This window comes from Osmerus eperlanus, chromosome 22 (assembly GCF_963692335.1).
Source record: "Osmerus eperlanus chromosome 22, fOsmEpe2.1, whole genome shotgun sequence".
Classification (NCBI taxonomy): Eukaryota; Metazoa; Chordata; class Actinopteri; order Osmeriformes; family Osmeridae; genus Osmerus; species Osmerus eperlanus.
The window spans coordinates 755,008-780,697 of record NC_085039.1 but is presented as its reverse complement, the minus strand read 5'-3'; the positions used below and the strand labels follow the sequence as shown (position 1 = coordinate 780,697).

At 40.8% G+C, this 25,690-nt stretch overlaps 1 protein-coding gene across 1 annotated transcript in view; it reads left to right on the top strand.

Annotated features, from left to right (window-relative positions):
* The window catches only part of LOC134008505 (zinc finger protein OZF-like), a 52,800-nt gene extending 28,135 nt beyond the window's left edge, over positions 1-24,665 (top strand). The window contains exon 2 of the mRNA XM_062447916.1: positions 22,375-24,665. Coding sequence (XP_062303900.1) covers positions 22,375-23,741 — 1,367 coding nt within the window. The 3' untranslated portion in view covers positions 23,742-24,665. The remainder of the gene's footprint in view (positions 1-22,374) is intronic.
* The last annotated feature ends 1,025 nt before the right edge of the window (positions 24,666-25,690 follow it).

The following is a 25,690-nucleotide window of genomic DNA, read 5'->3' as shown; positions in this document are numbered from 1 at the left end:
CTATCTATATGTAAAGATAACATCAACTCTGGAGTTGGAGGTGGGGCTTCTTATCCAACAAATTACACCCCTGAACATATTAATGGCCTACTACAATTGTAAATATCCTTTGGACCTCTTTTGCAATTGGGCCTTGATACTATCTAATGTAAAATCTAATATTTTCTGGCCATTCTGCAGTTTGTAGGGACTTTCCACACCAGCACACTGTTCCTTTCCTGTATTCTGCATTATTACACTTTTTCTTTGAAACTTTCATATAGGCCCATACTATAGCAGTTACGGATATACATAGAGGAAACTCAGGAGAGTGAATTTGAGATAATGGTAGTGGGAGGATGTTGTACCTTTGTGCTTCTCTTTTTTGCCAGTCCTATGAAACATATCTGGGCACCACTGCTTTTGCCTGCTAGTGTTTGCAATGCTGGGAAGAAAACTACAGTTTTTATTTGATTATACGTTGCCCTGGAATAAACGCTGCACCAAAAATGAACATTATGTAATAAATGGCACCCTCGATTAAACGCCTCCCCCCAAAAATCAGAAAACGGTTATTTAATTGGTTTAAATTAAAACACAGTATTTATTACACAAGTAATTCACAAGTGTAGTGTACTATAATTCCCATGAAGCACTGGCAGGCACAAGTGTCTTACTTGCTACAGGTTTATTTGAAGCTTCTTCTCCAAATCCAACGTTAAAACTAAACTCACGCTGTAATGAGAAAATAAAGACCACATTAGCTTAATATGAACATACAATGACATGTGCAGCATGTAAATAACGTTCACCAAAGTAAAATACAGACACAAAACAACATACTTTGTTTGCTGGATGCTGTAGTGTACACAAGGGAATAGAGGTTTCCTTAGATTTCTAACAACCTCTATAACAACCTTAAACTTATCACTTAGAGTGAATGTGCATAAAGCTCCAGGACCTGACAACATCCCTGGCTGTGTTCTCAAGGCCTGTGCTCCTGATCTGGCAGGGGTGTTCACTGACATCTTTAACCTCTCCCTGTCGCAGTATGTCGTCCCCAATAGCTTCAAGGGGGCCACCATCATCCCAGTCCCTAAGAAACCATCAGTGAGCTGTCTCAATGATTACCGCCCTGTTGTACTCACTTCTGTTGTCAATGCTTTGAGAGGTTAGTCAAAGACCACATTACATCCTGCCTGTCACCTGCATTAGACCTACTCCAGTTTGCATATAGGCCGAACAGGTCTACAGATGATGCTGTAGCTTTGGCCTTGAACACTGCTCTCTTTCACCTGGATCAGAACAACATATACGTGCGGATGCTCTTCATTGACTTCAGCTCCGCCTTCAACACCATAGTACCATCCAGGCTTATCGTGAAACTACAGGACCTGAACATCAGTCCTTCCATGTGCAGCTGGATATTGAACTTCCTGACAGACAGGCCACAGGCAGTACGGCTAGGTAACATCACCTCAACCAGTCTAACACTCAGCACTGGTGCCCCACAGGGTTGTGTGTTAAGCCCACTGTTGTACTCTCTGTTCACCTATGATTGTGCAGCCACTAACAGCTCCAACACCATCATTAAGTTTGCTGATGACACCACCATTATCGGCTGCATCAAGAATGGTGATGAGTCTGCCTACAGAGCAGAGGTGGCAACAATGACATCCTGGTGTCAGCATAACAGCCTGTTGCTCAATGTAGCAAAAACCAAGGAGTTGATAGTGGACTACAGGCGGCTGCAGGGAGAACATGCACCCATTCACATCGAGGGCACAGCTGTGGAGAGAGTCAAAAGTTTCTGATTTTTTGGTATCAACTTCAGCGAGGACCTGAGTTGGACCACCATATTGGTGTGGTTACAAGGACAGCGAAACAGAGGCTCTTTTTTCTGCGGTGACAGCGGAAACTTGGCACGGATTGCACTATACTGACCAATTTTTACCACTGGACCATTGAGAGCATACTGACTGGTGGCATTACAACATGGTTTGGCAACAGCACTGCCTAGGACAGGAAGACACTACAAGAGTGGTCAAATCTGCACAGCGTATTACAAGGACTGCATTCAGGACCTTTACAGCCAGCACTGCAGGAGAAAGGCCAAGTGAATCATTTTTTGACCCTAGTCATCCCTGCCACAGTCTTTTCTCCCTCCTGCCTTTTGGATGGCGATAGAAGAGCATAAGGACTTGTACCAGCAGATACAGGGATCGTTTTTACCCACATGCCATCTGGATGCTGAACTGTCCTTGAAATATCTTTTTGCACTACAATTTTTCTTATTTTTTTATTATCAAACGCTGCACCACAAATGATAATTGTGTAATAAACGCTGCAGCGTTTAATCAAAGGAACATGGTATATGACAGCAATAATGTTTAATGTAACTGGCCTTTCTAACATTACAAGTGGCCCCAGCATTGCCCCTTATGGTCTAGGTGCATTGCAAATGAAGACAAGAGCCTTTTCTTGAGGTTGTCAAATCTCCCATGCAAAGTCACTCAAAACACAGGTTCGATTCCAGGCTCTGGCAAGAGTTTTTACCTCTAAACTGGTCAATATATACACATCTGACAAAAGACCAGCTCGACCTTTGCCTGTAAACAGTGATTCTGACTGTCAGAGACCTTTAAATAGCCTGACTTACTGAAATTGGCAAAACTAGCCTGGCTAACGTAGGTCGCTTTCTCAGGGCATATGACGAATGAAACAGGCTCGCCTTGAAAAATCAGATGTACTGGCTATCTTTAGCAGGCCCTCGTCTACAAAAAGATGTCCTCCCTGAGGTTTTTGGAGTAGAATTGAGTGAAATACAAAATTGTTTACACACTGCCAGTGGGCGAGCCGATCCTGACTCTGAGGCTAACGTCAAAACCCAGTACCCCCGGTCCACAAATCACAAAAATAATCGGAGCATCTGGCTAAAAGCACAATTCCCACATCTCCTAACGGCTTCCCTCCTCGACCTTTAACGTGTACACGTAACTGTAAAAAGGTTGAACTTATGAACATGATGCGCCCAAGGAATGGCTGCCGCCTATGCGGTCTCCCTGCCGCATAGGCTTATTACAAAGACTTTCACGCCCCAAATCAAAATTATGAGCCGACAGGTCTGTGGGGAATTACTTTTTCTCCTAAAGGCTGCTCTCCTCGACCTTTTTGATGAACAATTCGCCGAGATTCAAAATGACTCACTAATTAAAAACACAGAGGAAAAAAGCTAGAGCTACAGTAGCTACTTTTCTAGTTCGGTTTTCTGTCACTTCAGAATCACGATCTAAAAGGTCTAAAAGTGCTAAACCTTCACCATAATTCAAGAGTAGTGTACTTTCACAAACCCAATCATTAATTCTAGCTTAAAATGTGTAAAAACAGGACTTACCGAAAGTGGCTGCCTCCAACAGGGCTTTCACGGGACCCAGTTGAAAACAACAATGGCCGCCGAAAAAGAATTTATATTCGTAACGGCGAGCTGCGATTGGAAGCGAAATGAAACGGGCTAAAAAACGAGGGTGGGGGCTTGGTCAGCACACAATTTCAATAAAGCATGCCAAGGGGCTCTGGCCCCTTGTGTGTGTGAGAATGTGGAGCACGCGCGCACAGGAGCAAAGGGAGAGAGGATTTGGGGAAACAGCCCTAGAAATTAGCCAAGCATGCATGTTTCAAATATTCACAAAAAATCGAGTTTTCATGTTACAGTCAACTTTTTCTCAGATTTGTGTACTCAACATTCTCAAGAGTCTTCATATGAACTAGTGATTGAATCAGAGTATCAGTTTTTGGCCGGCGGATGTGTAAAGCATTATTTTAGCATTAGCAATAAATTCAATTTGATTTATATCAATCATTTTTTGAGGTATGAAGTTGCCTTTGCACATGGTAACATGTTGTAGTGTCTTCCACGTGACATACCAAGTTTGGTGTTGATATCTCAAAGATTTGCTGAGATTTGACCAAACGTCCTGTTTGGTTGCTTTGTTGCAGATTTTGATTGGCTCTACCGGACAAACGGTTTTGAAAATCAGAAATCCCTACGATAACTTTTGTGAGGCTCAGTCTGGATATCATCTATGGAAATTTTGAAGAAAATTAGACCATAAATGTAGGAGGAGTAGGGAAAAAACGTGTTTCCTTAATCTTTATTGTACAGAAAAATCCAATATGGCGGCCGTTATAGCTTCTTGAGGCTTTTTTATTCCTCATGAGAAATAAGGCATATGTAATGAATTTCTGAATTTTGGGACTTATGGCCTGCAAATGGCATCAATTTGAAAATTGAGATATTGGGGCGTGGCCTGTAGCGCCACCTATTGTCTCACATGGCCCATGTTTGGTATGGTAGTTACTAATGGTCTGCAGTTTCAACATGCCAAATTTCACAACTTTTTACGGTACTGGTCTAGGGGCTGCCATTGACTCCCATGGGTAAAAAATAATAATACCACCAATAACAATAGGGTTCTCCTACCGGAGGAACCCTAAATATAGCTGCAGGCAGCAATGGCGGGTTCCTCCTCAGCATTGCAAACCATTACAAAATTGACATGACACAGACATGTATTTCATACATGTACACAACATTTCAAGACAATTGGATCAATGGCTGATTTGAAGTCATTTTTTGAAATTCTTCACAAATTGTCACTGTAGAGAAATATCCATGCTGCCGACATTATGGGTTCTTGAGACTTATTTGTTCCCCATTGGCAATAAGGCATGCGTACCAACTTTTAGACATGTTGGACTGACAGGGTTAAAATGCCACCCTTTTGAAAGTGACAACTTTGAAGCGTGTTGTGTCAGGCCACCTGTGCTCTGGTCAGGCCCATCATGCAGAGATCCATTCTTTAAAAGCTTTGATTACAACAATAACTTTATGAAAGTGAGGATACACTTCACTAAAGGAAGTGTGTAGGTTATGTACTACTACTGCTTGCTCTGCCCACACACTTTCCCCATCCATGCGGTTTCCCTCTATCCCAGCGCAGGTCATGCCAAGGCATAAATGCGGCAGCCGTATGAGTATTAGAAGTAGCCCAAAAAACATACCATACACAGTCACACTGTTTTCAAAACTGAAACTGGTTACAAGACCATGGCTATTAGAACTCTACCTGAATTGAGCTCTCTCTAGAGTCTCAGTCAAACAACTGTCAAGAGTCATGTAGGGAACTGGACCAAGGTATAGCTAATGTCCAGCTGTTAGCAAGTGTACCTTGTGATGGTACAGCAGCTTAACAATACTTTGTCATGGTCAGACTCTCTGATCCCATTAAACTACACAACATGCACAATCAGGGTGACCAACAGTATTATCTTAAGTAAAAAACAATAACATTACACACATTTAAGTGAACGAACACAACAACTGAAATCCCTTGCACAGCTGTTGTAACCAAACTATTTTCCACAGCTATTTGCGTTTTTGGTGTGCACTGCATGCTGGGTACCCAAGGGCGCTGACGCTACAATATTTATTATCTAGCTGTCTTCCGGCTGTGTAATATGACGAGATGCTAGCGATGCAAACATGAAAGCTTGTCTCGGGGGGTCATGCATGTGATCTCACTACAAGCTTTTGATTACACGTGAGGACTGTTAGCAAAGTATTTCTATTCGTGTTTTGTTAGTGATTGAATGGTAATGTCAGCTAGCTAAAAACAATGTTAGTTAGCTTGGCTAAAATGGTTTTCATAGCAACAGATATCAACAAATCAGATCTATCTAACTTTATTCAGAAGGGGGGGGGGGGGTGGGAACATATAAACTAGAGGTGAAATGGTAGGCATTGTTCTGCCTTGAAGCTGCGTGCGCATCCTCATTGTTTGTAACCACCAACCCATCTATATGTAAAGATAACATCCAAGCTAGCAATTTCGCCAAATTTGACTGCAGATTTTTTACACCATATGTACTTCGTTATGGTTTTTGAGTCAAACAACTTGCTAAATGATTAAATGTCTGTTAAATGTCAAATCCAACTTTAAATGTATAAAAGAGAGAATTAAACCTAGAGGTTGAAAAGGCTACGTTTGTCTAAACTGACATGCACAAACTCAGAGCACTGAGTTTCAACATCCATGTACACATTTTGTCTCTATTTTTTACTCTACTCTTTAACGCATGACTATGTTTAACTTAATGTCAGCACCTCTCTGTCATCAATTGTCTCTGGAGTGGGGGATGGGGGCTTCTTATCCAACAAATTACATCCCTGAACTTTTAAAACATATCAATGGCCTACTACAATTGTAAACATCCTTTGGCCTTCCCATGCTGGGAAGAAAACTACAGTTTTTCTTTGATTAAACGTTGACCTTGAATAAACGCTGCACCAAAAATGAACATTGTGTAATAAATGGCACCTTCGATTAAACGCCTCCCCCAAAAAATCAGAAAACGGTTATTTAATTGGTTAAATTAAAACACAGTATTTATTACACAAGTAATTTACAAGTGTAGCATACTATTATCCCATGAAACACTGGCAGGCACAAGTGTCTTTCTTGCTACAGATTTATTTGAAGCTTTTTCTCCAAATCCACCGTTAAAACTAAACTCACGCTGTAATGAGAAAATAAAGACCACATTAGCTTAATATGAACATGCAATGACATGCGCAGCATGTAAATAACATTCACCAAAGTCAAATACAGACACAAAACAACATACTTTGTTGGCTGCATGCTGTAGCCTACACAAGGGAATAGAGGTTTCCTTAGATTGCTAACAACCTCTATAACAACCTTAAACTTATCACTTACAGTGAATGTGCATAAAGCTCCAGGACCTGACAACATCCCTGGCTGTGTTCTCAAGGCCTGTGCTCCTGAACTGGCAGAGGTGTTCACTGACATCTTTAACCTCTCCCTGTCGCAGTCTGTCGTCCCCAATAGGTTCAAGGGGGCCACCATCATCCCAGTCTCTAAGAAACCATCAGTGAGCTGTCTCAATGATTACCGCCCTGTTGCCCTGTTGTGATGAAATGCTTTGAGACGTTAGTCAAAGACCACATTACATCCTGCCTGTCACCTGCATTAGACCCACTCCAGTTTGCATATAGGCCGAACAGGTCTACAGATGATGTTGTAGCTTTGGCCTTGACCACTGCTCTCTTTCACTTGGATCAGAACAACATATACGTGCGGATGCTCTTCATCGACTTCAGCTCCGTTTTCAACACCATAGTACCATCCAGGCTCATCATAAAACTACAGGACCGAACATCAGTCCTTCCATGTGCAGCTGGACAGGACACAGGCAGTACGGTTAGGTAACATCACCCCACCAGTCTAACACTCAGCACTGGTGCCCCACAGAGTTGTGTGTTAAGCCCACTGTTGTACTCTCTGTTCACCTATGGTTGTGCAGCCACAAAAAGGTCCAACACTATTATTATGTTTGCTGATGACACCACCATTATCGGCTGCATCAAGAATGGTGATGAGTCTGCCTACAGAGCAGAGTTGGCAACAATGACATCCTGGTGTCAGCATAACAGCCTGTTGCTTAATGTAGCAAAAACCAAGGAGTTGATAGTGGACTACTGGCGGCTGCAGGGAGAACATGCACCCATTCACATCGCGGGCACAGCTGTGGAGAGTCAAAAGTTTCAGATTTTTTGGTATCAACATCAGTGAGGATCTGAGCTGGACACCATATTGGTGTGGTTACAAGGACAGCGAAACAGAGGCTCTTTTTTCAGCGGCGACTGTGGAAATTTGGCATGGACTGCACTATACTGACCAATTTTTACCGGTGCACCATTGAGAGCATACTGACTGGTGGCATTACAACATGGTTTGGCAACAGCACTGCCCAGGACAGGAAGACACTACAAAGAGTGGTCAAATCTGCACAGCGTATTACAAGGACTGCATTACCATCCATTCAGGACCTTTACAGCCAGCGGTGCAGGAGAAAGGCCAAGTGGATCATTTCTGACCCTAGTCATCCCTGACACAGTCTTTTCTCCCTCCTGCCTTCTGGAAGGCGATACAAGAGTATAAGGTCCTGTACCAGCAGATACAGGGATAGTTTTCTCACACATGCCATCAGGATGCTGAACTGTCCTTGAAATATCTTTTTGTACTACAATTTTTCTTATTTTTTCTACCCTTTTTCTCCATTCTTTAGTATTGAATTTTTTTATTCTGCAAGTTGAACGGACATTGAGCACAAAGAATTTCATTACTTATAAATTCTGTTTATGAGTATATGATAATAAACTTGAACTTGAAACTTTTATCAGAGCTTTAAATTGTCTGTGCTTCGCTTGCTGTTGTCGACTCTCTCACTCATGAGCGTCCCAAAAGGCCTTCAAAATAAAGTCACGTAATAATTCTGAATACAATTATATAATTCTAAATTAAGACATTGCTTGAAAAAAAATTATACATTATTATAATGCAATTGCGACAATTGCATTCAGGCCTATAGATAGTTATACATATTGTATACAATATGGCGAGGTAGCTGACTTAACCATTCCTGAATGTGCTTTTCATCAACACCAAGTTTGCGTGCTATAGATCTGTTGCTGGTGGTGAGTGCTTTCTGCACAGGTTTCTGTTTGAAAGCTGTAAGAATGTTACGGCATGCTGCGTCAGATTTGTACACAAAGTAGAGACACGCGCGGCATACATTTTACACTGGGCTTTTGTTTGACTTCCTTGTCTATTCTGTATTTGTCTATGGCTGCACTGCAGCTACAATTCACTGAATCTCTCTTACCAATTAAACGTTGCCCTTGAATGAACGCCACCCTCGAATAAACGCTGCACCACTAACTGCTCTATTAAAAGGGTTCACTATGAAGCAAACCATTCTAACAAAATAATAACATTTACAATGATTTCAACAAGAAGTCTCTCTGACTTGACAACTCTCTAAACAAGCAACTTTCCAAAGCAAAAAGCAATCTCTGACCAGTGTGGTAATTTTATGTTGACAACTAAACCGCTGATTGGAAGTGCGCAGCTGATTGCCAATCACGAGATAGGGAGACTGATAGCCAACCGCCAACAAACGCTGACTAGACCATACCTGCATGCAGCGAATAGAAAGAAAGAAGGGAGAAAAGAAAAAACACACAACCACAACTATACAGACTGAATTAGGACATTTTAAACATGGGTCCGTAACAAAGACATTGTTAAAAATGCTCATTCACATTCATTTTTCTCAATTAATCTTATCACTTAAACACACTGGTTTAGCATTTTTTCCCACAAGGAAGTCTAACCTCAACAGTGGATCCTTGGTCCCTGGATCTCTTGCTGGAACATGGCATCTAAAAAACACATAGAAAAACCATCAAAAACTATGAAATGTAACATACCACACTACTGCTTAACAATTTCATAGTCTTACATTATCATAACTTCATACTCAACAGTTCTAGTATACAGACCTTTAAGAAAATATTGAAATGGTTAGGATTCTCAAAACACCAATCTCTGTACTTAAAAATATTTAGACATCCATTATTTACCTTTATTCAATTTACACTGTCTACATTCAAATTTAAGTCTGTAAAATGTAAACAGAGAAACGGACTCGACTATAAATACAAATTAAGACCAATTGAGAACAATTTATCTTGCAAATGGTTTTTACTTTAAATTCATGTTTCACCAAAAGAATCATCACAGTTTAACACAAATAACCAAACCTTACTGTTAAAATACTGCCAAGCCACTGACTCACATTAGAAAATTAAAACAAATAAACATAGCCTAGAAGATGTACCTGTAGGTCAATTACATAATCAAGAGCATGGAGTAGGAATGGATGGATGACAAAATACCCCGCCGAGCCCAATCCATTAAATATTTCCTACCCATAAGTTAATTTCCTGAAATGCAATAATTCACCAACATTTTGACAATTTCATGCTCCAAACTTTGTGGGAACAGTTTGGAGATGGCCCCTTCCTGTTCTAACATGACTGTGCAACAGTGCACAAAGCAAGGCCCATAAACACATGGATGAGCGAGATTGGTGTGGACGAACTTGAGTGGCCTGCACACAGTCCTGACCTCAACCCAATACAACACCTTTGGGATGAATTAGAGCAGGGACTGCGAGCCAAACCTTCTTGTTCCACATCAATGTTGGACCTCACAAATGCACTTCTGGAAGAATGGTAAAACATTTCCATAAACCTCTTAAACCTTGTGGAAAGCCTTCCTAGACGAGTTGAAACTATTACAAAGGGTGGTCCGACATCATATCCTATGGTTTAAGAATGAGATGTCACTCACGTTCATGAGCGTGTAAAGGCAACCGAGCGAATACTTTGGCAATTTAGTGTATAAAATTGATACAAATATAAAATGTTATCAAGAGATAGGAAATCGTGCAGCATGGTACAAAATGCCGATTACAAACGTATTGTAGGTCTATAGGCTTTCAATGGAACTCCTAAACGATCAAACCATGAACCCAAACAAAGCTAGCAAGCAAAACAACCATGGTACCATTGCTACTTGCTTATGCTAGGTAGCTCTAACTGTGCAGCAAACTAGGCTACCTAGCTACAGTTTCAAAAAGAATAACTTACAATGTGAAGACCGTCAGAAAAACTTGGAACGAACAAACAAAATTACATCAACAATGACATGTAGCTAAAGATAGAATAACCCAACCGTAGGTAGGTACAGTACATAAATTTGAAACGCCGTCCACAAAAGCAAAAACTAGCCTTAAGGGTTATAGCTTGCTCGGCATTTATCTGACCTCCTTGTCTATTTGTTTGTGTATGGCCGCACTGCAACTACAATTCACTGAATCTGTCTTACTAATTAAACGTTGCCTTCGAATAAAAGCCGCACCACAAATGATCATTGTGTAATACACGCTGCAGTGTTTAATCGAAAGACACATTTGGAACTCACCGTACTAATTTAAATTACATCAACAATGACATGTAAAAATAGAACAACCCAACCGCATAGTCACGCACAGTATACAAATTTCAAACGCGTCTCACAGAAGCAAGTATAATGTTAAAGATTTTACGACTTGCTAGCCTGTAATACTGTCTGTACAAAGAGATATTCTTAGCTCAGCTAGCCTACAGTAGATAGATTAGCTGCTATCCTGTTTACGACAGTATAAAAGTCTTCAAGTTATCATACGAATACAAACGCTAAAATACATGTTTTGTACTGCCATTGTAGGATCTTATTACTCACTGTCAAATGTAACAATGAAAATCTCTGAGGGCTGCAGGAGTTCTCCAACGATAAAATAAAATGGTCGTCTTCTTGTGCGTGTACCAAGCTCGCGCGTGTGTCAAGGGGCTCTGGCCCCTTGTGTGTGAGAATGTTGAGCACGCGCGCACAGGAGCAAAGGGAGAGAGGATTTGGGGAAACAGCCCTAGAAATTAGCCAAGCATGCATGTTTCAAATATTCACTAAAAATCGAGTTTTCATGTTACAGTCAACTTTTTCTCAGATTTGTGTACTCAACATTCTCAAGAGTCTTCATATGAACTAGTGATTGAATCAGAGTATAGTTTTTTGGCCGGCGGATGTGTAAAGCATTATTTTAGCATTAGCAATAAATTCAATTTGCTTTATATCAATCATTTTTAGAGGTATGAAGTTGCCTTTGCACATGGTAACATGTTGTAGTGTCTTCCACGTGACATACCAAGTTTGGTGTTGATATCTCAAAGATTTGCTGAGATTTGACCAAACGTCCTGTTTGGTTGCTTTGTTGCAGATTTTGATTGGCTCTACCGGACAAACGGTTTTGAAAATCAGAAATCCCTACGATAACTTTTGTGAGGCTCAGTCTGGATATCATCTATGGCAATTTTGAAGAAAATTCGACCAAAAATGTAGGAGGAGTAGGGAAAAAACGCGTTTCCTTAATCTTTATTGTACAGACAAATTCAATATGGCGGCCGTTATAGCTTCTTGAGGCTTTTTTATTCCTCATGAGAAATAAGGCATATGTAATGAATTTCAGAATTTTGGGACTTATGGCCTGCAAATGGCATCAATTTGAAAATTGACATATTGGGGCGTGGCCTGTAGCGCCACCTATTGTCTCACATGGCCCATGTTTGGTATGGTAGTTACTAATGGTCTGCAGTTTCAACATGCCAAATTTCACAACTTTTTACGGTACTGGTCTAGGGGCTGCCATTGACTCCCATGGGTAAAACATAATAATAATACCACCAATAACAATAGGGTTCTCCTACCGGAGGAACCCTAAATATAGCTGCAGGCAGCAATGGCGGGTTCCTCCTCAGCATTGCAAACCATTACAAAATTGACATGACACAGACATGTATTTCATACATGTACACAACATTTCAATACAATTGGATCAACGGCTGATTTGAAGTCATTTTTTGAAATTCTTCACAAATTGTCACTGTAGAGAAATATCCATGCTGCCGACATTATGGGTTCTTGAGACTTCTTTGTTCCCCATTGGCAATAAGGCATGCGTACCAACTTTTAGACATTTTGGACTGACAGGGTTAAAATGCCACCCTTTTGAAAGTGACAACTTTGAAGCGTGTTCTGTCAGGCCACCTGTGCTCTGGTCAGGCCCATCATGCAGATATCCATTCTTTAAAAGCTTTGATTACAACAATAACTTTATGAAAGTCAGAATACACTTTAGTAAAGGACGTGTGTAGTTTATGTACTACTACTGCTTGCTCTGCCCACACACTTTCCCCATCCATGCTGTTTCCCTCTTTGCCAGTGCGGGTGGTGCGGTGGCCGCATGAGGTTTAGGTGTAGTCCAAAAGTTGCCTCCCACAATCAAAACATATTAACCGCAACATTGTTTTCAAACTTTCTCAAAGATGGCTTGAAAACCACAGATATTGACTCTCTTCTTGAGTAGATCTCTTTCCAGAATCTCAGTCAATCCAGAATCAAGATTAGCCTCATAGGCAATTGGTCTGGTCTAGGGCACAGCCCACGTTCAGCTCCTTGCAAGTATAGCCTGTGATAGTAAAATGGCCGACTCTCTGTTCCCATTAAACTACACAGCATGCACACTCAAGGTGACCAACAAGATTATATTAACTAACAAACAATGGCCGGGTTTCCCAGATTCGTTAAGAAGCTCTTAACGCTAAGAGCTTCTTAAGAGCGTTCTAAGAACGCTCTAGAACGCTCTTAGAACGCTCCTAAGAAGCTCTTAGCGTTAAGAGCTTCTTAACGAATCTGGGAAACCCGGCCAATAACATTACAAACATCTAACTGAACGAACACAACAACTGAAATCCCTTGCGTAGCTGTTGTTTTTTTAACATGCCGCACTGCATGCTTGGGTACCCAAGAGCGCTGACGCTGATTATCTAGCTGTGCTCCGACTGCGTGATATGACGAGATGCTAGTGGTGCGCTGAGGTCTCAGAGTCTCCTGCCCGAGTTCAAGTTCTGCCCGATTAGCAAGCTATTTTTACTAATGTTTTGTTAGCAATTGAATGGTAATGCAAGCTAGCTAAAAACAATGTTAGTTAGCTTGGCTAAACTGGTTTTCATAGCAACAGAAATCAACAAATCAGATCAGTCGAACTTTATTCAGAAATGGGGGGATGGCGGGAACATTAAAGGTGTAGGTACAGTAAAAGTGAAATGGAACGCGTCTTTCTGCCTTGAAGCTGCGTGCGCATCAACAAGACCCCATCTATATGTAAAGATAACATCCAAGCTAACAATTTCGCCAAATCTGACTGCAGCATTGTATACCATATGTACCGTGTTATGGTTGTTTGAGTTAAACAACTTGCTAAATGAATTAAATGTCAAATCCAACTATAAATGTATAAAAGAGAGTTCCAATCAAATCTGAATTTGTTTTAAACCTAGAGGTTTAAAAGGTTACCTTTGCCTAAACTGACATGCACCAACTCAGTTTCAACAGCCATTTACACATTTAGTCTCTATTTGTTACTCTATTCTTAAGGCATGTTTAACTTAATGTCTGCACCTCTCTGTCACCAACTGTCTCTGCAGTGGGGGCTTCACAGGGTGTCTACAGGTATAAACAAGTTAAATGTAAGACCTTTTAATACCACTTCCAAATGAAATTAAAGACCAAACTTACGATGGAAATACAAATCAAAAGTGGAAATATACAGTCATCTTTCCAAGTAAACACTGATGTCTGTTCAATATGAACAGTATGGTAAAATGACAATAATCGGTTGAGTTTAAGAACATTGACTAAATGTGTGTAATGCGGAAGGATAACACAAAAATGTAATTGCTGTCCTAAATTATACTTATTATTACACTAGGGTGGAAATGGTGGAGCAGAAACTAACAATTCCATGAATCCCATGGAAACAAAGGCAAATGTGTGAGATGTACTGATGTGGAGCACAAATGCTCCAAGAAGCAGTACTTCTCTTGAGTGGTTTTTATTCAGATGAATAATCATTGGATTCAGGTCAAAAGTCTATCACTTGAACTAGTTTCATCACTTAAGACACAAAGTCAGCAGCTTGGCATACTGGCACATGGAAAGGATTAAACATTTAGACTTTCATCAAAGTAATGCTGGCTTGTCCTTTTTCATCAATGTCCTCAAAAAAGCAGGCTGCAGAGCTACTGTGTCTGTGGGGTGACTGTCTCTGGAGGGCTGGCAGGCAGGGGCAAGCAGGGCCTGCAGGCAGGCAGGCAGGCAGGCCAGCTGGATCAAGCTGTTCTGGGGTCAGGGCTGAAGAGAAGCTGTCCAGCTAGAGAGGGGTAGTCCAGCAAGGGGTCTGTGTGGATCTCACCATCCTCGAGTCTGTTGCATCCTCTGTTGAACTCTGTTGAGCAGGCCTCTGCATGACCCTCCAGACCTGTCAAAGTGAAGAAAGGGTCCATGTCAGTTGTGAAAAATGAAGCTTTTCCCATCTACACTTGATACAGACTTCAGTTTTGACTGTGAAATGCAGTGTCATTACTTGAACTTGAATCCAAATGTGTTGACGTCATGGAGACCCATGCAGTCACTCAAAACACAGGTTCGATTCCAGGCTCTGGCAAGAGTATTTACCTCTAAACTGGTCAATATATACACATCTGACAAAAGACCAGCTCGACCTTTGCTTGTAAACAGTGATTCTGACTGTAAGAGACCTTTAAATAGCCTGACTTACCGAAATTGGCAAAACTAGCCTGGCTAACGTAGGTCGCTTTCTCAGGGCATATGACGAATGAAACAGGCTCGCCTTGAAAAAGTCTCCCTGCCGCATAGGCTTATTACAAAGACTTTCACGCCAAAAATCACCATTATGAGCCGACAGGTCTGTGGGGAATTGCTTTTTCTCCTAAAGGCTGCTCTCCTCGACCTTTTTGATGAACAATTCGCCGAGATGCAAAATGACTCACTAATTAAAAACACAGAGGAAAAAAGCTAGAGCTACAGTAGCTACTTTTCGAGTTTGGTTTTCCGTCACTTCAGAATCACGATCTATAAGGTCTAAAAGTGCTAAACCTTCACCATAATTCAAGAGTAGTGTACTTTCACAAACCCAATCATTAATTCTAGCTTAAAATGTGTAAAACCAGGACTTACCGAAAGTGGCTGCCTCCAACACGGCTTTCACGGGAGACGACTTTCACGGGACACGGGAAACAACAATGGCCGCCGAAAAATAATTTGTATTCGTAACAGCGAGCTGCGATTGGAAGCGAAATGAAACAGGGGCTAAAAAACGAGGGTGGGGGCTTGGTCAGCACACATTTTCAAGAAAGCATGCGTGTGTCAAGGGGCTCTGGCCCCTTGTGTGTGAGAGAATGTGGAGCACGCGCGCACAGGAGCAAAGGGAGAGAGGATTTGGGGAAACAGCCCTAGAAATTAGCCAAGCATGCATGTTTCAAATATTCACTAAAAATCGAGTTTTCATGTTACAGTCAACTTTTTCTCAGATTTGTGTACTCAACATTCTCAAGAGTCTTCATATGAACTAGTGATTGAATCAGAGTATCAGTTTTTGGCCGGCGGATGTGTAAAGCATTATTTTAGCATTAGCAATAAATTCAATTTGCTTTATATCAATCATTTTTAGAGGTATGAAGTTGCCTTTGCACATGGTAACATGTTGTAGTGTCTTCCACGTGACATACCAAGTTTGGTGTTGATATCTCAAAGATTTGCTGAGATTTGACCAAACGTCCTGTTTGGTTGCTTTGTTGCAGATTTTGATTGGCTCTACCGGACAAACGGTTTTGAAAATCAGAAATCCCTACGATAACTTTTGTGAGGCTCAGTCTGGATATCATCTATGGCAATTTTGAAGAAAATTCGACCAAAAATGTAGGAGGGGTAGGGAAAAAACGCGTTTCCTTAATCTTTATTGTACAGACAAATCCAATATGGTGGCCGTTATAGCTTCTTGAGGCTTTTTTATTCCTCATGAGAAATAAGGCATATGTAATGAATTTCAGAATTTTGGGACTTATGGCCTGCAAATGGCATCAATTTGAAAATTGACATATTGGGGCGTGGCCTGTAGCGCCACCTATTGTCTCACATGGCCCATGTTTGGTATGGTAGTTACTAATGGTCTGCAGTTTCAACATGCCAAATTTCACAACTTTTTACGGTACTGGTCTAGGGGCTGCCATTGACTCCCATGGGTAAAACATAATAATAATACCACCAATAACAATAGGGTTCTCCTACCGGAGGAACCCTAATAATACTAACAATAACAATAGGTGCCTCGCAGCTTCGCTGCTTGGCCCCTAAATATAGCTGCAAGCAGCAATGGAGGGGCCAAGCAGTCCAGAGCAGGACATGGCCTCCATAGCACTTGTGCAACAATTAAGTCACAACAACCTGTTGCACTCATGCAACACACCAAGTTTGGTTAAAATATATGTTTGCGTTCAAGAGTACTGATAGTTCAAAGTTATTTTTCTGGTATAACACTGCAGGCCTCCTCTGCTCCTCATGGGAACAATGGAACCCAAGTTTGGTGACAATCGCGCAAATGGTTGCTGAGATATGCTCTTGCGCCTCGTTTGGCGGCTTCGCCACCGCTTTTGATCGTCTCTACCGAACAAACGTTTTTGAAAATTGAAAATTCATCAATAATAATAATAATAATAAAACTAACAATAACAATAGGTTTCCTCCTTACGGAGGAATCCTAATAATAATACCACCAATAACAATAGGGTTCTCCTACCGGAGGAACCCTAATAATAAAACTAACAATAACAATAGGTTTCCTCCTTACGGAGGAATCCTAATAATAATACTAACAATAACAATAGGTGCCTCGCAGCTTCGCTGCTTGGCCCCTAATAATCTTTGTATTTGTTTTTTTTTTAAAGCCAGGTAAAAAAAGAAAGATCTGTTACTTCATAAATCACTTCATATGTTTTCTCAAAAGGCCTGAATCTTTCAGGTAAAAATTTGGGTTGTAATTTCGGGAAAATATAACAATATGAGTCCAACGTAATGTTTATATTACATAAAGCTCAAAAAACTATTTTGCACTGAATCTAATGCAAAAAATCTCGTCTGGTTTTGGCCATTACACTCCCGGGCTGAAAATGGGTCCCATTCTGTCCCTGATAGTATTTATATATATAAACTTTATTACAGGCTCAAGGCCCACATGGTAAAAAAAAAAATAAGAAAAAAAGAAAACACAAAAAACAATAAATACATACAAATAATTCATTAAATAGAAATATGCACGGAAAGAAGGGCTAAAAAAGGCACTCATGCCAGTGTTCCCAGATCTTAGAGGTGTACTTGACAGAGCTACGGCCAGGGTCTGTCATCAGATCAATTATAAAATGAGCAGAGCGGTCAAGCCGACTCATAAACTTAAAAGTAAGATTCCTCAACAAGGCCACGAAGGTGGTTAGACCCACATTGCAGAACAGCTCTAGTACTCCTGGGTTTCTTCAGGAGTATCCTAAGACAGTCATTATAGGCTACTTTCAATTTACGCAAGCTCTCTTTCTTGTAATTCACCCAGAGTGGAGCTGTATAGAGAGGGGTGCAGTAGGCTCTAAACAAATGAATTTTAACGTCAAGTGTACAGTGGTGGAATTTTCTAACCAGCATGTTAGCTTGGACATAGAGCAATCTCCTCTGTTTTATATATATAAATATATATTAATAATTGCGCAGCTCCCCCTGTCAATGATCTAGCACCCCCTCAGCACATGCATCAAAAATTCTCTGCCGCCGCCCCGGGTATAACAACACTAGCTCTATCCGTAGCCAGCTATCTGAGTGGTGTCCACCAGAATAGCAGACCTCATAGACTCTTTGACAAGTGAACGAATGTCCAGTACAGTAGAGTTGAAAGCAAAATTCAAAAGAAAAGATCTACAATGAGTGATATATTAAAAAGTGTTAATCTATCAGTCTTTAAGGTTATAATTCAATTTCTAACAAGTAGACCTCCTATGCACACATGCATAGGCTGCAGTCAATTGTCTATGACAGTGGTTCTCAAAGTGGAGTCCCCGGACCCCTAGGGGTCCGCGAGCCATAGCCAGGGGGTCCGCGAAATAATTTGCCATAAATTATAAAATTGTAGAATTGTGGCATATCATTAAAAAGTGAAAACATTTATAATAATCAACAGATGGGTGACCATTGCACCAATAAAATAAGCATATTGTGTCCATTTAAGAGCAAAGGCAAGCCTCTACAGTGCGCGAATGTGTGCGAGCATGGAAAAGTATTTGGGCGCACGGGTGCGAGCGAGTTTTAACCATAGACATACAGACTGTTTTTAACATATTGCAGCTGTCAGTTACGTGAAAAGAAATTATAGAACCCGAAAATGCTTACACCATTATTTGCAACGGGAAACTTTTTCTTTTTTCTACTAATAATTGCGACTCAGATAAACCTCATAGGCTGCGTTCTGCGATAACCTACTGAATCTGTCCTGCGATCTAGCTAGCTAACCTTCACCCTCAGTGTGAACAATCAAACTAACCAAACTAACAGCCAACACTACACATATCAAATGAGTTCAACAATAGAAACTTAAACAATGCTTCCGTCAACAAAATTAACACCCCAACTGAGTCCCCTTCTGTCCTGCCGCAAGCCATGCAGAAAACCAAGAGTGCAGTTGCGACCCTACATGAACACCAGTGCGAATAGCTACAACTAAATTTCCCATTAATAGGTAGTTTGAACCCATCCACCACCGAGGACCTCATTCGGATCAGTAGAGTGGGGCCCTCCCTGGAAATGTTTGATGCCTCTAAATGTGCTGAAAACTGGCTGTCAGCTGGAAAAAGATCAAGATTCCCATGCTACAAAGCATTGTTTCAGTTTGAAACAATGTTACAATGAATCTTTTTTTTTTTTTTACTTGACCTTCCAGGGGGGGCGGGGCGCCCCCCTAATATAATGGTAGGGGAAACACTGGTGTTAATGTGAGAAGTTTTTTAAGTAAAGATAGGTCATTAGGCCTCATAATTGTTTGTGTAGTCATGAGGTCAGTCTTTAAGCGAGGCCAGTTGTAAGGTCCATTTGTTTAAATACAATAATAAGGATATATAGTAGTGAAGTGATCAACATCAAATGTTGAATTGTGATACAATAAACATGATCTTGACTTTGAAAGTACATGCAACAGTGTAGCCAATGGTTTACTTTTACTCAATACACACTAATTGCCTGCTTCATGGCTGGTGATAATTTCACAATTTTTCCATTTTTAAAATGTTCTCTGGTTTTAAGTTAAGGCTTCCCTAGCTGTCTGCTTTATTTCACTGTTGCAGTTAACAGATAATTAATGCAAACTTGAAAAATAATTTACGAGCACAGTGCATGAGTGAGGGGCTGTTGTCAATACAAGGAACAACAGCGCGATGAAGTGAAGCATACCATTGATTTCACATGGAAAGCAAGTGACGGGGTCGCGACTGCACGATGTGAACATAGCATGATGGAGAAATTTGTCACTAGATTTGCATTGGTCTCTATGGGGCTAGAGTTGGACTTTGTCTCGCTCTTGTGGGGCTCTGAACAAATGTGTAAGTCTGTTGGATTCCACAGACAACTGTCTACGACCAGCACAAAATTAGCTATCTATTGATCCAAAAAAGAAGCATGAAGAGTAGAGGTGTTGAAATTAATCGAATAATCGATGCATCGCGATGCGGACATGGACGATGCTGCATCGATGCAGTGGCCGACCATAATCGATTATAACGCAATGATGTCGCTCGTAAGTTTTTCGTCCGCGGCATAAACATTCAAATGAAAAATAACAGTAGTAGCCTAACCCGTTTCATCTAGACCTATGATAGACTCTAGTCTCATTTACCTGACGTAATTTGTCGCGATTCGCATACGTGCCACAGCAAAATGGCTGAGGGTGGTTGTTGTAATATCTATTGTGACTGTTTGTCACACGGTGCCTACCGTAGTCGTATGTTCAGAAATTACGTAATGACGTCAGTTGTTGAAACCCGGCAGAATAAAGAGTACGGAATGAAGTCGGTCGTCGGCCTGAGTCTATACTAAGTGTATATGTTAAGTTTGTGTGCCAGAGGGCAACACATTACATGGTGTCAGAAGTGGGATAAAGTACTTACCGCGAGCAAAAAATTGATGCATAGGGCGTGTCAGTTCCAAGTATGGATTGGGATGCTAGCAACTTACCTGAGGCATGGCGACGGTTTTGGCAGACGACGGAGCTAATATTCAAGGGACCCCTGCGTCAGAAGACCGAGAGAAGTGCAGCTACCTCTTGCTGTGGATAGGAGAAAAAGGGTGCAATGTCTACAACACTTGGACAATCACCGAGGATCAGGCCAAGATTCTGATTCTGAAGAAGCAGGACACGTACTACGATAGACACAAGGAATACATCACACCGAAAGCCAACCCCATCTATGCGAGGTACCGTTTCCACGGAAAGATGCAAGGAGAGTGGGTCTTTTGAACAATATATAACGAAGCTGAAGTTACTGGTGAAAGACTGTGGATACCCTAATGACACTAGTGACGAAATGGTCAGGGACCGCATCGTGTTCGCCACCAACTCGCCCCGGGTAAGGGAAAAACTTTTATGCCAGGGAGCTGACCTGACACTGGAGAGAGCCATAGACATAGCTCTTCGTACGAATTAGCCCAGCAGCAGTTGAAGTCAATGGGCCAGAGTAGCAAAGCACACAAAACAGTGCACGAAATTAACCGGAAACTAACCCTAGAATATACGCCTTGGACTACGGTAGGCACCGTGTGACAAACAGTCACAATAGATATTACAGTTGTGAGATCGTCCTTAAAAACGCTCCAAGCGTTTTATAAGCTGAGATATGGAACTTCATTTCGGATTTTACCAACAGGCTGGGAAGCACAACCTGGATACATCGCATGCGATATGCAAAGCCTGTCACACCAAAATTAAATATGTTGGTAACACTACCAATTTTAGGAATCACGTTAGCTGTTTCCATCCTGAGTTGCTCGCAACAACACCTGCCGCGGAAAATACAAATTCTGGGCCAGCAACTCCGAGGATTGATGCAACTCTGTTTTCAATACTGCTAATAATGCTGTCTGTTGTGCTCAGACTTTGTAAAACAAATTGCATAAGCATTTGAAAAAAACTGTACGAGGATTTGAAAAAAAACTCCATTGGAAAACCATGTTAAAAATATTATGAATATTGAAATATTAATTAAAGCATAAGAGGTAAAAAGCTGAAAAGTCATAGCACTCAGCCTGAAACTGCTGAATTTTTTGATAGCTGAACGTATTAATAGCTGAAGATTTGAAGGAGCTGAAAGGTGTCACAGAAGAAATAGAAAAATAAGAATATGAAGAAGTTGAATAAAGATTCGAAGAACAATCGTTTTTCTGAAGCAGCATTACAACAACTAGCAAAATTCACTGAGTATCCTAGTTTAATCTAGTTACAAATGAATATGCAATTGTTTTGTCAAAACACGATTACCCCCCAAAACTTTTTTTTACGATGCCAATACTTGAGTTGTAACTCGATTTAAAAGACAATTTGCGAGTGACAGAAATGAAATGTAATTGCACTTTATCATGTTGTTCTATGCTATATTGCACGTTTTATGTCTTGTTATGACATTTTGATATTTTTCAAGTATTTTAATAAAGACGTTCACATTCAAGTACATGGAATCTTAGAAAAAAATACATTTTTTATCGTGGTATCGAAATCGGCATCGAGAATCGTGTTATTTTACTGGTATTGGCACAGACTACTGAATTTTTGTATTCGTGACACCCCTAATTTGGACGACCATCCCATAGACCCCATGCTGATATCGCCATCTACATACTTTAGTTTTAATTGGTCTCTTTAGCTGTCAATCTAGGTTGCAGAATAATAAAGCAGGCCACATCTAACTGTTGTCTTGCCTCTTCTTCCCCCCAGATGTGCAGCAGCTCTCTCTCCCGGAGACCCCACAGATTAAAGAGGAACAGGAGCTGTGGACCAGTCAGGAGGAAGAGCAGCTCCAAGGACTGCAGTCTGAAACTACAGACTCCATGTTCACTTCTCCCAGTGTGAAACAGGACTGGGATCAAGAAGGCTTTTCTGAATGTTCACATCTTGACCAGACTGTGGAGAACAGAGAAGGAGACTCTCTACCCAGCAACACAACTGAGGAGCAAATCAAAGCAGAGACTGATGGAAAAGACTATGCAGCATCAGACCCAGGCAGTGACTCTCAGCCCCTCTCTGTTGTAGCTCCAGACTGTCCTACAGCTCAGAGTTTGGAGGAGGAGGAACATGGAGGAGTGCTGCTGTTTCGGAACAGAACACAAAACATTGAGGCTCAGCCAAGGGAAAATATCCCACAGAGACGTCACACAGGAAACAAAATACATCAGTGTCAACAATGTAACAAAACCTTTAGTAAAAAAAGTAAGCTGGTTATTCATATGAGGTCACACACAGGAGAGAAACCATATCAGTGTCAGCAATGTAACAACACTTTCAGACAGAAAAGTAATCTGGTTACTCATATGAGGATACACACAGGAGAGAAACCGTATCAATGTCAGGAATGTAACAAACGTTTTTCTCAGAAAGGTCATCTGGTTATTCATATGAGGACACACACAGGAGAGAAACCATATAAATGTCAGGAATGTAGCAAACTCTTTGCTCATAGTGGTTCTCTGGAAAAACACATGAGGACACACACAGGAGAGAAACCTTTTCAATGTCAGGAATGTAGCAAAAGATTTAGCGTGACGCCTCATTTGGTTGAACACATGAGGACACACACAGGAGAGAAACCATATAAATGTCAGGAATGTAGCAAACTCTTTTCTCATAGTGCTTCTCTGGAAAAACACATAAGGACACACACAGGAGAGAAACCTTTTCAATGTCAGGAATGTAGCAAACTCTTTGCTCAAAGTGGTTCTCTGGAAAAACACATAAGGACACACACAGGAGAGAAACCTTTTCAATGTCAGGAATGTAGCAAAAGATTTAGCGTGAAGTCTAATTTGGTTGGACACATGAGGACACACACAGGAGAGAAACCATATAAATGTCAGGAATGTAGTAAACTCTTTGCTCAAAGTGGTTCTCTGGAAAAACACGTAAGAACACACACAGGAGAGAAACCTTTTCAATGTCAGGAATGTAGCAAAAGATTTAGCATCAAGTCTAATTTGGTTGGACACATGAGGACACACACAGGAGAAAAACCATATCAATGTCAGGAATGTAGCAAACTCTTTTCTCGAAGTGGTTATCTGTATAATCACATGAAGACTCACAGGTGAAAAACCGTATCACTGTCAACAATGTAATAGATATTTTGCTGTGAGGCTGAGTCCTATACTAGGAAGTAAGTTCAATATACCTGGTATATATTGTATTTAGCTGATTTCACTAAGCTTAAAAACAGGGAAATATAACATTAAACAAATATAACATAACAATGTTACAATATAATCACGGCTATTAGCAACACCATTGCTGTTGTGAAAAGCAGGAAGGAAAGCTGTCTAAAAGTTAACATGACGACCCACACTGGAGAGAAGCCCTACAGCTGTGACCTCTGTGATCGAACCTTTAGCCGGCTGGCAATTTCAGAGCTCACTGCAGGACCCACACAGGAGGGAAACCCTACAGCTGCTCACACTGTGACTATGTGAAACAAATAGCCAATTAAACATTCACCTGCGTATCCACAATAGAGAAACTTCAAAGCAGTGATGTCTGGGGCCAAGCTGTCCCAGCAGTCACCACCTGAGATAACTTCTATATGACCCACGGCTGGAAGAACTACTGGCCTACACCTACTGGGACAGCACATGCATTAACACCAGCTCTACAGTCCAACATGACAGGACACAGGAAAGATACTTTACACCTGTAGTGATGTAGGAAAGCTGTGTCATACTGCGTATACTGTTAGTAAAACAATGACTGACACTTTCACATTTTTAAACTACATGGATTTGTTTGGTTAAAAGTGGCTGGTAATGTAAGTATAGGAGCTCTTGAAGGACATATATGTTGTTCTAAACACACCTTGAACATGTATTAGCATTTCCAGGGACACCAGACTTGGTGGTTCTGATGCAGAGTGTTACTGTGTCTCTCACCAAGTGATCGCTTGCTTTGGTTTTCAGACTGTACTGAATATATTTCAGATGACACTGACTTCTGAATATGTTCAATCTGTCTATATTGACTTGGATCACCTACATACTGTTAGACTTAGAACTATGAACTTTCATGCTGTACTTTCTATATATATATATATATGCTTTGTTGAATTAGATAAATACAAAGCCCTTTTGTAAGAATGATTCTAAAGGGAAATAAAAATAAAGTTGTGACCCACTCTCTCTGTCTTAGTTGGGATTTGTGACGATTCACCTACATTGGGAAGAGTTTGTTTCCAAGCTACTTGTCAGCATGGAAAGAAAGTTTGTACATTTAAGTTACAATTGTGGGTATGATCCTGACATTGGAATGACAGAAAACAATTAGCTATTTTGGTGAAAATGGAATAAAACAACATAGTCAGGCAGCACAATCACAAGATAACAGGCTCAAGACGCACTTGTTCCGGGAGTACAACGGTACTTAGGAATGGTTCGCTTGACCCGATGTTAGTTTCCTCAAGGATCACAATGACTCTTGCTCAGAGACTTGTTGCTCTTGTGGTTAGTGGTAACTGATTTAAATTTTTTGTACTCGCTGTGATATATTGTTTTTATTATTGTTGCTTGTTTTTTCCACAGGTACACTTGCACTTATAGCGGTTCATGTTGTTTAATTGTAACTTGTTTAACTACATGCTCTTATGGTTCTTCCCTTTGGCACTTACTTTGGTTGTTCACAATGTGTGCTTCATGTTTTGGCTACTCGCAATGTTTTGTGGCTATCTTGTTGTTATGATCAGTGACCTATGCACTTTGTAAAGCTCTCTCTTGGAAGTCGCTTTGGATAAAAGCGTCTGCTAAATGAATAAATGTAAATAACAAGCTAGCTCTTTCTCTGTATTAACTATGTATTGATAAATTAACAAATGCAATTGTTTAACTGCCAATTTTGCAAATTGTTGCAAAAAATATCAGTATTTTATAAATTTTTCTTCAATTTTTACATAATAATTTGAGGTTAGGCTAACAGTTTATTAAAGGGGTGATTGACTGGGTTTTTGGGGTATTTCACACTGTTCCTTAGGGTCTCCGAATAGGGTATGTAACATTGGTTG